The sequence below is a fragment of the Rhynchophorus ferrugineus genome, unplaced genomic scaffold, assembly GCF_030347505.1.
Source record: "Rhynchophorus ferrugineus isolate W39M unplaced genomic scaffold, kcgeb_rfMv2 rfM11, whole genome shotgun sequence".
Lineage (NCBI taxonomy): Eukaryota > Metazoa > Arthropoda > Insecta > Coleoptera > Curculionidae > Rhynchophorus > Rhynchophorus ferrugineus.
Window position 1 is genome coordinate 31,863,072 of NW_027472590.1, and position 14,566 is coordinate 31,877,637.

The 14,566-nt window shown below is 36.0% G+C and overlaps 1 protein-coding gene across 4 annotated transcripts in view; it reads right to left on the reverse strand.

Moving 5' to 3' along the window:
* Hers (Histone gene-specific Epigenetic Repressor in late S phase) overlaps nucleotides 1-8,656 on the reverse strand; it is a 211,161-nt gene extending 202,505 nt beyond the window's left edge. For all 4 annotated transcript variants that reach the window (XM_076417081.1, XM_076417080.1, XM_076417079.1 and 1 more), the window contains exons 1-2: nucleotides 8,429-8,656; nucleotides 919-2,896 (exon numbers count right to left, since the gene is read on the reverse strand). In XM_076417081.1, coding sequence (XP_076273196.1) covers nucleotides 919-2,889 — 1,971 coding nt within the window. In that variant the 5' untranslated portion in view covers nucleotides 2,890-2,896; nucleotides 8,429-8,656. The remainder of the gene's footprint in view (nucleotides 1-918; nucleotides 2,897-8,428) is intronic.
* Between the last annotated feature and the right edge of the window lie 5,910 nt (nucleotides 8,657-14,566).

A 14,566-nucleotide genomic window follows, 5' to 3' on the forward strand; every position in this document is an offset into this window, starting at 1 on the left:
CTAGAGACACTGTTGCAATATGACCAGTTTTCCCAGAAGCAGGCCACCATTTTATTTGAAATGCTTTTTTGTTGGATTTGGTTCATCTTGGAACACCCATACAGTCAACTGCTGCTTACTTTCGGGCTCATACGAATATATCCATGATTCGTCACCTGTCACAATATTATAAACGTCTTTCGAAGCACCGCGATTGAATTTCTTAAACATTTCTTTGCACCGATCGACATGAGCCTTTTTTTGAGCGATTGTCAAATTGTGTGGGATCCAACGCGAACATAACTTTCGCACAGCTAAGTGCTCATGTAAAATCGCATATATGCTGGCGGAACTAATGTTTAGTGATGCCTCAATCTCACAATGGGTGATGACGATCTTGCTTAAGCATTTCACACACAGCATCGATGTTTTCTGGCACAACAGCCGATTTTGGACGACCTTCACGAAACTCGTCGGACAGCGAACTACGACCACGATTGAATTCACTAGACTTGATTGAGTTTTATCGCCAAAAGTCAAATTAAGTTGATTGATGCACTCTTGTTGTGATAATCCAAATCGAAAATCCAGTTCCATTTTTTGCCGAGACGAAACTTTCAACTAAATATAAAATAAACAAATAGCGTCCGTGCGACAACATGTTCTCAGTACGTATATCGTCAAAAATCTCAAACTTTACGATGGAACCGTCAGATGGACTCACATGACAACAGTGTTGCCAATTCTCGAAATATAAATAGTGACCCTCGTATGTGACTAACATAAACATTATAAATTGATGAAAAATGAAATGAATATAACGGAATATGAATTTAATTGCTGATTCAGAAAATAGTGATGTAAACTACAAGTGAGCCCACCAAAAGGGATTTTTATAAAACCAAGGATCAAAAAAAATTAATAAACGTTAATACTCACATTTTCCGAACTGCTCGATTGAAGTAGCGTCTCTGTAGCAACAGCGGTGGCGGCAGTTTGAGTATGACTGGTGGCCGATATCCTATATTGCATCCCGGCTATGCTGCAGTAACCCTCGTGGTGGGTGGACCTAGTGGTACTGTTCACGTACACCCCCGTTATAGTCAGATCGGTATCTTGGTTTAGGATCACCGCCACTTTCTTATTCGGCGTGGTATGTACTTCGATCAACTTGCGATCCTCCTCCTTCTTCACCTCCTCCTTGATGTTCCTCGCCAGGTCCCTGTCCAGATCCTCCTCGGTGGCGGCGAAGTATTCTTCTCCGGAGGAATCGGAATCCTCCCTGGAAGAAGACTCGTCCCCGTAATGACTGGGACGAGTCGGCTTCTTCTCGTTGGAATAACTGGCGGCCAGGATGGCGGACGCGTTCAGACTCGCCATCCTCTTCTTCACCACCATGTCCTTCAAGTCCATGAACACCTCGGCCTTCTGTCTCCTTCGTCGTTTCTTGGGCTTGACCGCCTCCTTGGCTTTTTCTACGGGAGGCTCGACTTCGATCTTCTTGCTGGGCGCCTCTTTCTTCACCCTGACCTTCTTTTTAGTGTAGATGCGGTGCTCGGTGTCGCTGAAGTTGTCCGAACTGATCGAGTCGTGCATATCCCAATGTTTTCCCACCGCCCTCAAGCCCGGGACGTCGCGTAACGTTCGCTGGACTGGTGGTTCTTCCTCGGAGGTGTCTTCACCTTCACTGAACACCAGCTCGTAGGACTCCTTCCTCAGTGCCTTCGGCTTGGGTTTCTTTGGCGCTTCGTCGGATTTTGGCGGTTCTTTCGCTGTTGGCTCGCGTTTGATGATGGAGTTCTCCGCTATCTTCTCGAACAACACCTTGGATTCGTTCTCGTAAAGACAGTGTACCTTTGCCAAGGCGTTCAACGAAGCCTCTCGGTGTCTCTTGGGACTGTTCCAGAATTGGATCAGTTTGGCTTTGCGTTTCTCATCGCTGTTGAGCTTCTTCTTCAGGATGGTCTTGCTCTTCAACAGTATGGCCTTCTTAACTTTGGATTTCGGTTTAACAGTAACCTTGGCTTTGGTTTTATGGGCGTTATTGCCACTCTCACTGTCCGATGTTTCTTTTTCCACTGTTGTGATGTCACTGATGGGCAAGATCTCCTCTTCCTGGAGCTCCTCTTTGACCTTCACCGTTTTGATCGGTTCCGGATCGACCACGGGGGTCTCTTGTTTTATTTGTACTAATGGGGGACTTGAGGGTGATTTTGGAGGAGTATTGAGTTTGGTGTTGGCGCACTTCTTCCGCGGTTTCACCATCTCGTTGGTCTTCAGTCGTATCGGTGGTTTTTTCTTATTGACCTTCGAGGTTTCTTTGATCTTTTTGCTGACGGCTTCGGGCTTTTCGGTCTTGGTAGCTTCGGTTCCCTTCTTCACCGTCTTCTTGGCTACCAACAGCTTCGGTGGTGGCGTTTTTCTCTTCGACCTGGTGGTGAGTTTCGTCTGTCGCGTCTCTTTCAACTTAACGCTCTTCCTCGTTTCCGCTTGACTAGGTTTCTTTAACAATTTGTCTACATTATCCCTATTTTTGGCAGTTTTCGTTTGAACTTTCGGACTGTTCTTCGAACGGTTCGCGTCGGCTTGCAGCTTGCAGCATCGGTGTTTAGATGCCCGCTTCAGCACGTGGTCCTTGGGTATTGGTTTCGCGACCGGCAGTGGGGTAGGTTTGATGGGGGTCAGCTGGCCCTGTATGACGAAGGCTATGGTCTCGGCGATCGTGTCTCTGGCTAGGTCCGCGCTGAGGCCTTTCTTCTCCTTTCTCTTGCGGCATATCGGCGTCATGGGCTTCACCACGCCCTTGGAGCGCGTGTCCTTCTTCGACGCTCCGACATTCGGCTTCATCGATCGCGGGGGGTTTTTCTTCTTTTTTGACGCGGCGACGTTCGAGTGACCATCATGTTTCATTTACTGTCTGCAAAACAAGAAAAAGAATCGTATCAATCAATCAGTCAATCAATAAACTGGAGCATTAATATGAACAACTGTAAAACAACCAAAAACCAACCTAACTGTCGAATTCGATAGCTTTCGCACTTTTCTCTCTCTCATTTTCTCTATAAATAATAATAGTTTTCTACTTAATAATAGTGTCCTTTTACCATTTCTGTTGAAATAAACGCAGGTTTTTGGTACTTTCGTCCCAAAATACATATATTATTAGGGTTCTACCTAAAAATGTAGCAGTTGTCGTTTGGCAAACTTGCGATTTTCAAGTTTCTTGCTTATTTCTTGATTGATTTTTACGCTGAATCGAATGGTAGTAAAATAATTTTAATCAATCATTAAGTTGTACAATGAAAAGTCTATTTTTACAAAATAAGTCGTGAAAATTTATGATTTTTTGCGATTTTCAAATGCTCTGGTATCATTTCTGTTGAAATAATAGCGGGTTTTTGGTATTTTTGCCCCAAAATACATATATTTTGAGAGTTCTATCTAAAAATGTAGCAGTTTTCGTGTCGCAAACATGCGATTTTCAAGTTTCTTGCTGCCATTTATGTTGAAATAATCACAGGTTAAAAAAATTGTAAGGATTATAAAGAATTTTATGCTAAATCAATGGTAGTATAATAATTTTAAACAATCATTATGTTATACAATGAAAAGTCTATTTTTACAAAATAAGTCGTGAAAATTTATGTTTTTTTGCGATTTTCAAATGCTCTGGTATCATTTCTGTTGAAATAATCGCGGGTTTTTGGTATTTTTGCTCCAAAATACATATATTTTGAGAGTTCTATCTAAAAATGCAGCAGTTTTCGTGTTGCAAACATGCGATTTTCAAGTTTCTTGCTGCCATTTATGTTGAAATAATCACAGGTTAAAAAAATTGTAAGGATTATAAAGAATTTTATGCTAAATCAATGGTAGTATAATAATTTTAATCAATCATTAAGTTATACAATGAAAAGTCTATTTTTACAAAATAAGTCGTGAAAATTTATGATTTTTTGCGATTTTCAAATGCTCTGTTATCATTTCTGTTGAAATAATCGCGGGTTTTTGGTATTTTTGCTCCAAAATACATATATTTTGAGAGTTCTATCTAAAAATGCAGCAGTTTTCGTGTTGCAAACATGCGATTTTCAAGTTTTCTGCTGCCATTTATGTTGAAATAATCACAGGTTAAAAAAATTGTAAGGATTATAAAGAATTTTATGCTAAATCAATGGTAGTATAATAATTTTAATCAATCATTAAGTTATACAATGAAAAGTCTATTTTTATAAAATAAGTCGTGAAAATTTGCGATTTTTTGCGATTTTCAAGTTTCCTGATACCAATTCCGTTGAAATAATCCCAGTTTAATGAAAAATACAAAGAATTTTACGCTGACTCAAACGATAATATAATAATTTTGATTCTAATAACCTTTGATTTTAAATTTAGACAATGAAAAGTGTATATTTTGAAATAAATTAATTTCTGTATACGCCATACGACTTAAAAACTATAAGTTATAGGACAATTTAAAAGATTTTTTCGCAACTTTCGCCCAAAAATACATATATTTTGAGAGTTTTCGCTTTATCTGAGAGGTAAAAACACTTGGAGTTTTGTCTAGATATATTAGTCGTGAAAATTTGCTATTTTCAAGATTTTTGATGCCATTTCTGTTAAAAGAATGACAGATTAATGAAAATTACAAGGATTATAAGAAATTACTCTGAATTGAATGATAATACAATAATTTTCCTATTATCTTTAGTTTCCGAATTATTCAATGAAAAGTGTATTCAGTAGATTTCTGTTTATGCCATGTACATATACAGGTTTTCGTTATTTTAGCCGCAATATATATATATATATATATATATATATATATATATATATATATATATATATATATATATATATATATATATCCAATTCATTGTCTTTCAACTTCTTCGGTCCTCTAGGCCTTTCTTTGACATTGACAACCGATATCCATAACTGCAACACCATACTTTTCTAACAGTGTTTGATGGGCTTCCGACAGTAAACTTATTCCCAAAGTAACGGATACCGAAAATGCAATTTTGATTCTATGACTAGTGTTGGTAAATAATGAATAACCCAAAAATACTAGATGAAAAACTTTTGAAGTACAAAAATATCAAAATTGTGTTAGATTGTTTAGCACTTGTTTACATTCCTACTTAACATTTTTATCAATAAGTATACATCATCAAAATACGTAATAATGGAAATTATTATGTTTTAGTGACTATCGCTTATTCAATCCTTGTGAATGAAGGAAACAACATAATTTTACTAAAAGTTAACTCTACAGCTCATATTTGGATGCAGTCTGAAGTTCCTTGGTTCAAAAGAGTTTACCAGAGATATGTTTCCATATTTTATACGTCATTGGGGCAGTATCAATACAATGTTGGTCAAAAATAGAGACCCCAAAAAGACACTTCCACGATCGCAAATATTTCTGTATGTAAAAGCATTACCCAAAGTTGATTAGTTTAACTAATTGGGTAGGGAATATCTAGTCTATAAAAAAGCTAACCTGAACGAATGGATTCTCATTGATTATGTTTTAGACCAACTTCGAAATAATGATGATTACAAAGGAAAAGGAGGCTTGGATATCATTTAAAGAAGTTGTATACGATCTTGCTGTCTTATCGACTTTAAAACTTACTTGTTGCCCACTAATCTTGAATTACTTTCCGAAAATTTAAGTTATGTGATGTGAGTGAAAATCATGAGTGGTTTCATCAGGATATAAAAAGATGAATAAATGATCACAGAGAAAGTTACAAGAACAAAATTAAAACAACAGTCAAAACATGATTCCCTATCACCATATCATAATACGAGGCTCACTATTTATATTTCGGGAATTGGCAACACTGTTGTTGTGTGAGTCCATTCGACGGTTCCGTCGTAAAGTTAGACATTTTGAAGATACAAGTACTCAGAACATTTTGTCGCACGGACGCTATTTGTTTACTTTATATTTAGTTGAAAGTTTCGTCTCGGCAAATAGAGGAACTGAATCGTGAACATTTTCGTGTGCTGATTTTTTACGATTTTCGACGTGGATTATCACAACAAGAGTGCATCAATCAACTTAATTTGACTTTTGGCGATGAAACTCCATCAAAAACCTCCGTGTATCGTTGGTTTAGTGAATTCAATCGTGGTCGTAGTTCGCTATCCGACGAGTTTCATAAAAGTCGTCCAAACTTGGCTGTTGTGCCAGAAAACATCAATACTGTGTGCGAAATGATTAAGCAAGATCGTCATGTCACCTATTGTGAGATTGAGGCATCCCTAAGCATTAGTTCCACCAGCATGTATGCGATTTTACATGAACATTGAGCAATGCGAAAGTTATGTTCGCGTTGGATAGCACACAATTTGACAATCGCTCAAAACAAGGCTCATGTCGATTGGTACGAAGAAATGTTTAAGAAATTCAATCGCGGTGCTTCGAAAGACGTTTATAAAATCGTGACGGATGACAGATCATGGATATATTCGTATGAGCCCGAAGTATGCAGCAATCGACTGTATGGGTGTTCCAAGATGAACCAAATCCAACAAAAGTTGTTCGTGCACGAAGCACTTCAAAGTAAACGGTGGCCTGTTTCTTTGGCAAGACTGGTCATATTGCAACAGTGCCTCTAGAGGATAGTAGAACAGTAAATTCTGATTGGTACACAACCATTTGTTTTTGGTAAGTCTTCGGTGAAATAAGGAAAACAAACAAAGAAATACCGGATTGTTCTTCAACATGACAATGCGATCTCTCACCATCGGCTCAAACAAAAGACTACTTGAGCACTTAAAACTTCCTTTTGTTCCCATCCGCAGTTTATGCGTGGTCAACGATTTTTGTCGCCCGAAGAAGCTATTGAAGCGTTCAAAAATCATGTTTTGAAGATATCTCATTCGGAATGGAATAAATGCTTTGAAAATTGGTTTTAGCGTATGCAAAAGTATATCGATCATCGTGGCGAGTACTTTGAAAAACAATAACAATATATTGGCAGCTTAACTATTTGTTTTTTTCCTATTCCCGAAATATAAATAGTGACCTTCATATCTATTTATTAACAAGGTATCGAGTCAGCACTTAAGCTTAAAAACAGCTGCAATTTGTCCCATTCTTATAACTATAAAGTCTTATAAAAAATATGATTTGGAAGTCTGTTCACCTCACCCTCTGTTCTTAAACTCCCCATAACAGTCTAACGATTGTGCTAGTCAGGATCTGTGTATGATAAACATAAATAACTAAAAAACACTCAATGTTTTGACAGCAACATTACTTTCGAGATATTAACGCCAGTTTTGCATACTAACCAATAAACCAAACTAGAAAAACACCAGAGTCTCACTAATTTAACAATTTCTTTAGTTTGCTACGTCCATTATCCAGAAGAAACAGAGAATAAAAAGAATCTTCATCTATAGATGAGAGAAAATAAGAACCAAACAGGAAAGTCCCATACAAACGTTGAAGCCATCAACTATTACTACCAAAATAAAACCGAGAGAAAAATATCTCTGCAAAAAATGTATAAAACGCACATAAATATATATAATAATTAGTTTGAAATGATAACGAAACTACGAAACATTGTACCATTACATAAAATAATCCAATTCATGCTCGCTATATTTATATTATAACCCATTTAATAACAATTTCAACTAATAACATCGATAATTTCTCAGCAAATTGACATTATTTTAAATATTGACTCGCTCCCGAACACAGAATAAACATTTCATTCAGGAAATACCTCTCGAACGGCCACATCGACGTTTTTTTATATTATATATTCACATGCAAACTGTTGCTTTATTCAGAAATTCCTGAAGTTAATCATTCGGGTTTGGTATCGGGTTAACCAATCAATTATGTATTTGTGTTAATATCAACTGGATATTAATGACTAATCTAATTTATAACGGTATAATCAGAAAACAATGAGAATTAATTCGGTAAATATTGTTCATTGATGAATATATTAGTGTAACTTTAAAAGGAAATATTACGATTTCGACCATTCGGGTGACGATTTAAGCGAACATAATTATTATATTAATCAGCTGATGGACGCTTTAATGTCTCGTCGTTGTTTACTTCATCCATTATGAATCAAAAGCCCATTTCTCGGGCATAAACATTAATTGGAATCGTGTTTAACCTAAAAATTTTACGGGAAAACGCGTGAAAACCTTACTGTTTCTCAGATTTGAAACCGAACATGTCGTGCGGACGAAAAGAAAGCCCTGGAATAAAACGTCGTCCGACGTGGATTAACCGATTAAAAGGAAATCGACGGACCTTTCCGAGAAATAAGGCGCCCTTGTCCCAATAATTTGTAACACCGTTCGCAGAGAACACTAGCCACTTTCCATTTTTTTATACGTCCATAGAACGAAACCATCACATACACATAAGAAAGAGATGCAATACATTATTGTTTACCTTGAACTGCAATACTGGTACACAATGACAATTAAATACACAATTCCTGATACCACTTGCTCGTAAAATATTTTCCGTCTCGAGCTTCAGCTATCGATAACGACACCGAACAGTTTTTTTTCTATTTTCCGAAAAGTTTAACCACGAAAATGCAGATGATTACGACCGAGAACCTCCCCGCCCAAGGAAATACGTACAGTCAATTTGACAGACCACCATTTTAAGCACAAGGAAAAGTCAAACAAGGAATACTTCTTGGAGTGCCGCGAGCGATATCTAGCGGTGACTGTCCCAACATAAATTTATTATCTCCGTGGAACAGATACCTGTAAACTACCTTCTAGCTGTTTCGGACGAATGCTGACAGATGACACTGCCGGCATATCAAAATATGTGTACCAGCGCATTCGCCATCAGATGTAATTTATAATATAGATATACATTGAAATTACTTTTCCAAAAAAGTTACGAACCAGTTTGTTGTAAATACTATGTTATATTATTATCTTAATATGTTTTTTTTAAACTACCCTTTTACACTTCAAAATAATAAGCAATATTTTTTAGGCCTCGCGAGCGACATCTCTTAGTTACTAGCCAAACGTGGACATGTTATCGCCGCTACATTGGCATCTGTAAAAGTAATTTCGTTGTGTCGGCATTATTTCAATAGAGGACGCTGTATGTAGGTTGAAAATCTTGGAGCCCGGCGCATTCGTCATTAAATGATAGTTCAAAAAACATTATTTTTTAAAATAATTATTTTAATTGTATTTAAAACATTTTTCTAAAACATTGACTGGCTGTTTTGTTCTAGAATTAATTTTATATAATTATATAGGTATAGTTTTTATAAAACCACACTTTTGTGCTTTAAAATAACAATCATAAATGACTGTTACTTTCTATTCAACAAACAACGTGAACGGATGAAAGTAAAGTCGGCTTTCTTCCGCAAAATCATCATTTTTTCGTTTGGGGCATGGCTTTACAATCAAAATATGAAAGTTGACAGATGATGCATTTTAAATTCAGCTAATAGGAAGTAAGGGAAGGATGCGTAGAATAATATTAGTTCCGGTTTTGTCGAATTGAAAAGTAACGGGTTCAGTTTTAATATTCAAATTACATTTAATCGGTTTAGTACATCTAGGCACCCGTGCGAATTATTGATGACCTCTAGAAGGAAATATGTTTTATATAACATGTATTTTAAAATGCTGAATAAAAAGTTGTTTTTCGATTGTCTCATTTAAATTGGCTTGACTATAACGGTCGAAATATATAATATAAATGCAGCTGGTTTTTTTTAATATAGGAAATTGTGAGGAGTCAGGCAGAATGACCAGACGGTGGTGGAATTATATGATTATATGACTCCCAGTAAGGCCAAAGATGAAACTATGGTATCGATTTCTGCAATTACGGTTCTGAAAGGAGCCAAAATTAACACAACAAGAAATACTGGATAAAAAGTTTTTTAGACGGAATGTTTGCGACTGGAAGGTGGGCCAGACAGAGAATTACAGGAAACCTGGTACCGGTGGTCAGACGAACGAAAAAGAGTCCGTTCCGAGAGAATGAAAGCAATATGGACAGAAAGAGGAGAAAAAACATTGAAATGTCCCTTGTTGTACTTCACATGGTCCACTTGTGTCTAAACGTGCACAACATTTTTTTTATTAATCTCAGAACTAGAACGTCAACAATCTGCCCGTGGGCTATAAGTATTATTGTATGATTTCCATTATATAATATAACCATCATGTAGTAAATCACATCAGTAAGTGATCTACCGTACAACTTATAATCTAAATCTTATTCTAGATACTATTCTAACTTATTTTAAAGTCTATCCTAACTTATTATAGTGACTACTTAATTGTTCTAGACATTATTAGATCTCACTCTATGTGTCTATGAATCAGTTCGTATGGTAGTTTGCGTTTGAGCCTACGCACTGCACTGTCATCGCGCACATTTAATTGTTAGACGATTGCATTGGGATGCACTAATATTCTTTCAGAGTACTTCGCACTAACACTTCGAATTACACTCGTTATGTGTTCTAAGGGGATATCGCGTTGAATCAGTTTGTTGGACACGTAAGATTAGGTATCGACGATGAGTCGCAACACTTTATTTTGGAATCTCTGGAGATATCTATGTTAGATTTGCTAGAAGTACCCACAATTCAATGTCATAAGTCCAGATGGGCCTAAGTATTGACTTATAGAACAAAACCTTGTTATCTAATGCACAACAATAATAATAAATATTTATAAAAATAATTTTAAAATGTTTTGTAAAAATGGTGAAGGGTCGTCTTACATAAAACATTGAAGCCTTCCTTTTTGTCTTCCTTAAGGTGGATAATTTAAATGTGTGCAGTTTTCGCTACGTTTTAGCCTCGTTCGTCCTTCTCGGGCCCGCTTCGGTAGTAAAAGAGGTAAGTATCGGTGGCTTGCGTAAACTTTATTTGTATTTCTACATATATGTACGTTCACTCAAACACAAATAAGGGTTTTGTTTATTTTTATTTAGTTGTTACAGCGATTAGTATGTACATACTTTATTTTAAAACGTTTTTCTTTTGTGTTCACAATATAAGTTTGATATTTAATTTTTTAGTTAGTTCCCTATTTATTTTTTGAAGTCGGCCCAATTTTTTTTTTCAAATATCTTATTTTTTATATAAAGTCCGCGAAGCCTACGCCTATGGTAGGTGATGTGTATTATAGGCAGGGCCTGCGGTAATCATCCGGCAAATTTCCATCTTATTTTCCATACCCCAGCTCAGACAGATGGTTTTACAGACCGCATCGATCTTAAACGGAAGTATCGTTGTACTCGACGACCTGGAGAGTTTAAGAAATGTAAAGACTTCACGCTTTTGCTAATTGATAAATGGCATAGTGGATTTCCTATTACACCTGGCGAATTTCGATAATATACTGTCAAATAACTCTCGTTGAAAGGTATTTATTTTAATTTAAGTACAATGTTGGATAAATATCCGGTATAATTCAGAAATAACGCTGATAGTTTTACCATTAGGTACTTGTAAGTATTTGTAAATAATTGTTAAACAACCTAATCCAACTGTTCGATAAATGTGATCTTTGTCTACATTAAATAACAGTCACAGAATGCTAGGATTTTCATTCTCGACATTAATTTTTTTATTGTTTAATATGCTCTGTCATATTCCGATTTGAATGTTTTAAAAGTGTCAACGTTGATGTCGATGACAAAGAACGACCAAAATAATTTGAAGACAAGTTTTTGGATGAAAACCCAGCCCAAACTCTTAAAAAACTTTGAGGTCGTTTAACAGTTGATTAATAAACTTTTTTCAGATGCTTGCACATTATATTATCCATCATCATACCACATAACAGGTCAAATGAAAAGTCCCCGTCCTACCATAGTAAAACACATTTTTCGAATTTCTTTTTAATTCAATATAATTAATCAACATTTTAATACAACTCTTCGATACTATTTTTGTAGTACGATTGGTCCTTTGCCTCAAAATAGGCCTCTGTCTCGGCGATCACCTCATTTAAATTGGCTTGACTATAACGGTCGAAATATATAATATAAATGCAGCTGGTTTTTTTTAATATAGGAAATTGTGAGGAGTCAGGCAGAATGACCAGACGGTGGTGGAATTATATGATTATATGACTCCCAGTAAGGCCAAAGATGAAACTATGGTATCGATTTCTGCAATTACGGTTCTGAAAGGAGCCAAAATTAACACAACAAGAAATACTGGATAAAAAGTTTTTTAGACGGAATGTTTGCGACTGGAAGGTGGGCCAGACAGAGAATTACAGGAAACCTGGTACCGGTGGTCAGACGAACGAAAAAGAGTCCGTTCCGAGAGAATGAAAGCAATATGGACAGAAAGAGGAGAAAAAACATTGAAATGTCCCTTGTTGTACTTCACATGGTCCAGTTGTGCCTAAACGTGCACAACATTTTTTTTATTAATCTCAGAACTAGAACGTCAACAATCTGCCCGTGGGCTATAAGTATTATTGTATGATTTCCATTATATAATATAACCATCATGTAGTAAATCACATCAGTAAGTGATCTACCGTACAACTTATAATCTAAATCTTATTCTAGATACTATTCTAACTTATTTTAAAGTCTATCCTAACTTATTATAGTGACTACTTAATTGTTCTAGACATTATTAGATCTCACTCTATGTGTCTATGAATCAGTTCGTATGGTAGTTTGCGTTTGAGCCTACGCACTGCACTGTCATCGCGCACATTTAATTGTTAGACGATTGCATTGGGATGCACTAATATTCTTTCAGAGTACTTCGCACTAACACTTCGAATTACACTCGTTATGTGTTCTAAGGGGATATCGCGTTGAATCAGTTTGTTGGACACGTAAGATTAGGTATCGACGATGAGTCGCAACACTTTATTTTGGAATCTCTGGAGATATCTATGTTAGATTTGCTAGAAGTACCCACAATTCAATGTCATAAGTCCAGATGGGCCTAAGTATTGACTTATAGAACAAAACCTTGTTATCTAATGCACAACAATAATAATAAATATTTATAAAAATAATTTTAAAATGTTTTGTAAAAAAGGTGAAGGGTCGTCTTACATAAAACATTGAAGCCTTCCTTTTTGTCTTCCTTAAGGTGGATAATTTAAATGTGTGCAGTTTTCGCTACGTTTTAGCCTCGTTCGTCCTTCTCAGGCCCGCTTCGGTAGTAAAAGAGGTAAGTATCGGTGGCTTGCGTAAACTTTATTTGTATTTCTACATATATGTACGTTCACTCCCAGGTAGTTAGCATTCCGACGGTGTAACAGTTGTTGAACAGTATTTTTTCGCGTGAATGCCGATTTGGTTTATTACGAAAATAATAAATAACGCATAAAATGTATTTTGTGTAGACATTTTACATTGTTACAGTGTTTTTAAAATTTACCGTAATAAAGTGAAGTCTAGCGGTGTATCGGCCAATAATCTCGATATTTTTTTTCAGAAATTATCGTTATACTGATATATCGATATTTTTCTGCATCCCTAGTGTAGTCTATCCAAAGTTTCAGCGAACTTACGTCATCAAAATATATAATCCATTGCCTATTACAGCTTGTACATTCGTTTTAATACCAGACAATATTTTCCTTCTCATTTTATTTTATTCTGTTATGAAGAGATACAAAAAGTCATTCGGTTGTCAAACGCCTTCTGCAAAATTCTTAAAAACATCACTGATACAAGGTTATCTTTTGCTCGTTCTGATAAATTTCAAGTGGCTGCTTAATATGTGTGATTATTCTTGTTGAAAATGCAGAGGCCAAATAAATAGTCAGTCAGAAATAGATTACGTTTCTAACCAATAATTTAAAATAAACATGAGGTAAAGGGGGTCCGTTTTTATCAGTAAAACCTGTTAGAGAGGTAAGTATGGATGGAAATATTGTTATTGTGTTGCAGCTGCACCGAATATTAGTATGAACAATATAACCAAAATCTCTCAATAAAAGAAAAACAATATAATTTTGGATTAATCGAAAAGAAAGTGTCTGCCTTGATGTTTGTTCCGTTGAAGATAAAATTTATAAAATGTAAAAGAAGCTGAAGGTCAGGGAATATAGGATTTAAATACAGAGTAGCACTTCGTCAATTTCGAAGAAATTAGAAATAATGAATGGTTGATGATTACATGAATGGTTTTACTGATGAAAGAACAAACAGTTTTTTTGGGACGGCATCAATAAACTACCTGCAAGATGAACAAGATGTATAGAATCAAATGGCCAATACATTGAATAAACACATCTTTCAATTTTCAAGTGTTTTATTGTTTTTTTATGGTGTTTTTCGTGGAAAAATATATTCAAAAAAACTCCAAACCGACTTTACAAAAGGAGGAGGTTCTTCTGTCAGTTGTGAACCGATTTTCAAAATTCTTTTTTTATTGGAAAGAGTGCACTTCCGAGGTTCCGAGAAGGGGTAGAAATATTGCAAGTAACTGCTTGTATGGTGTGGTGGTTAGAGGTTTCAGATCAGACGCCGAGGTCGTAGGTTCAATTCCCGGCGGGGGCAACGACTTTTTGTTGTTCAAGTGATCAGTTGGTAGTAGTT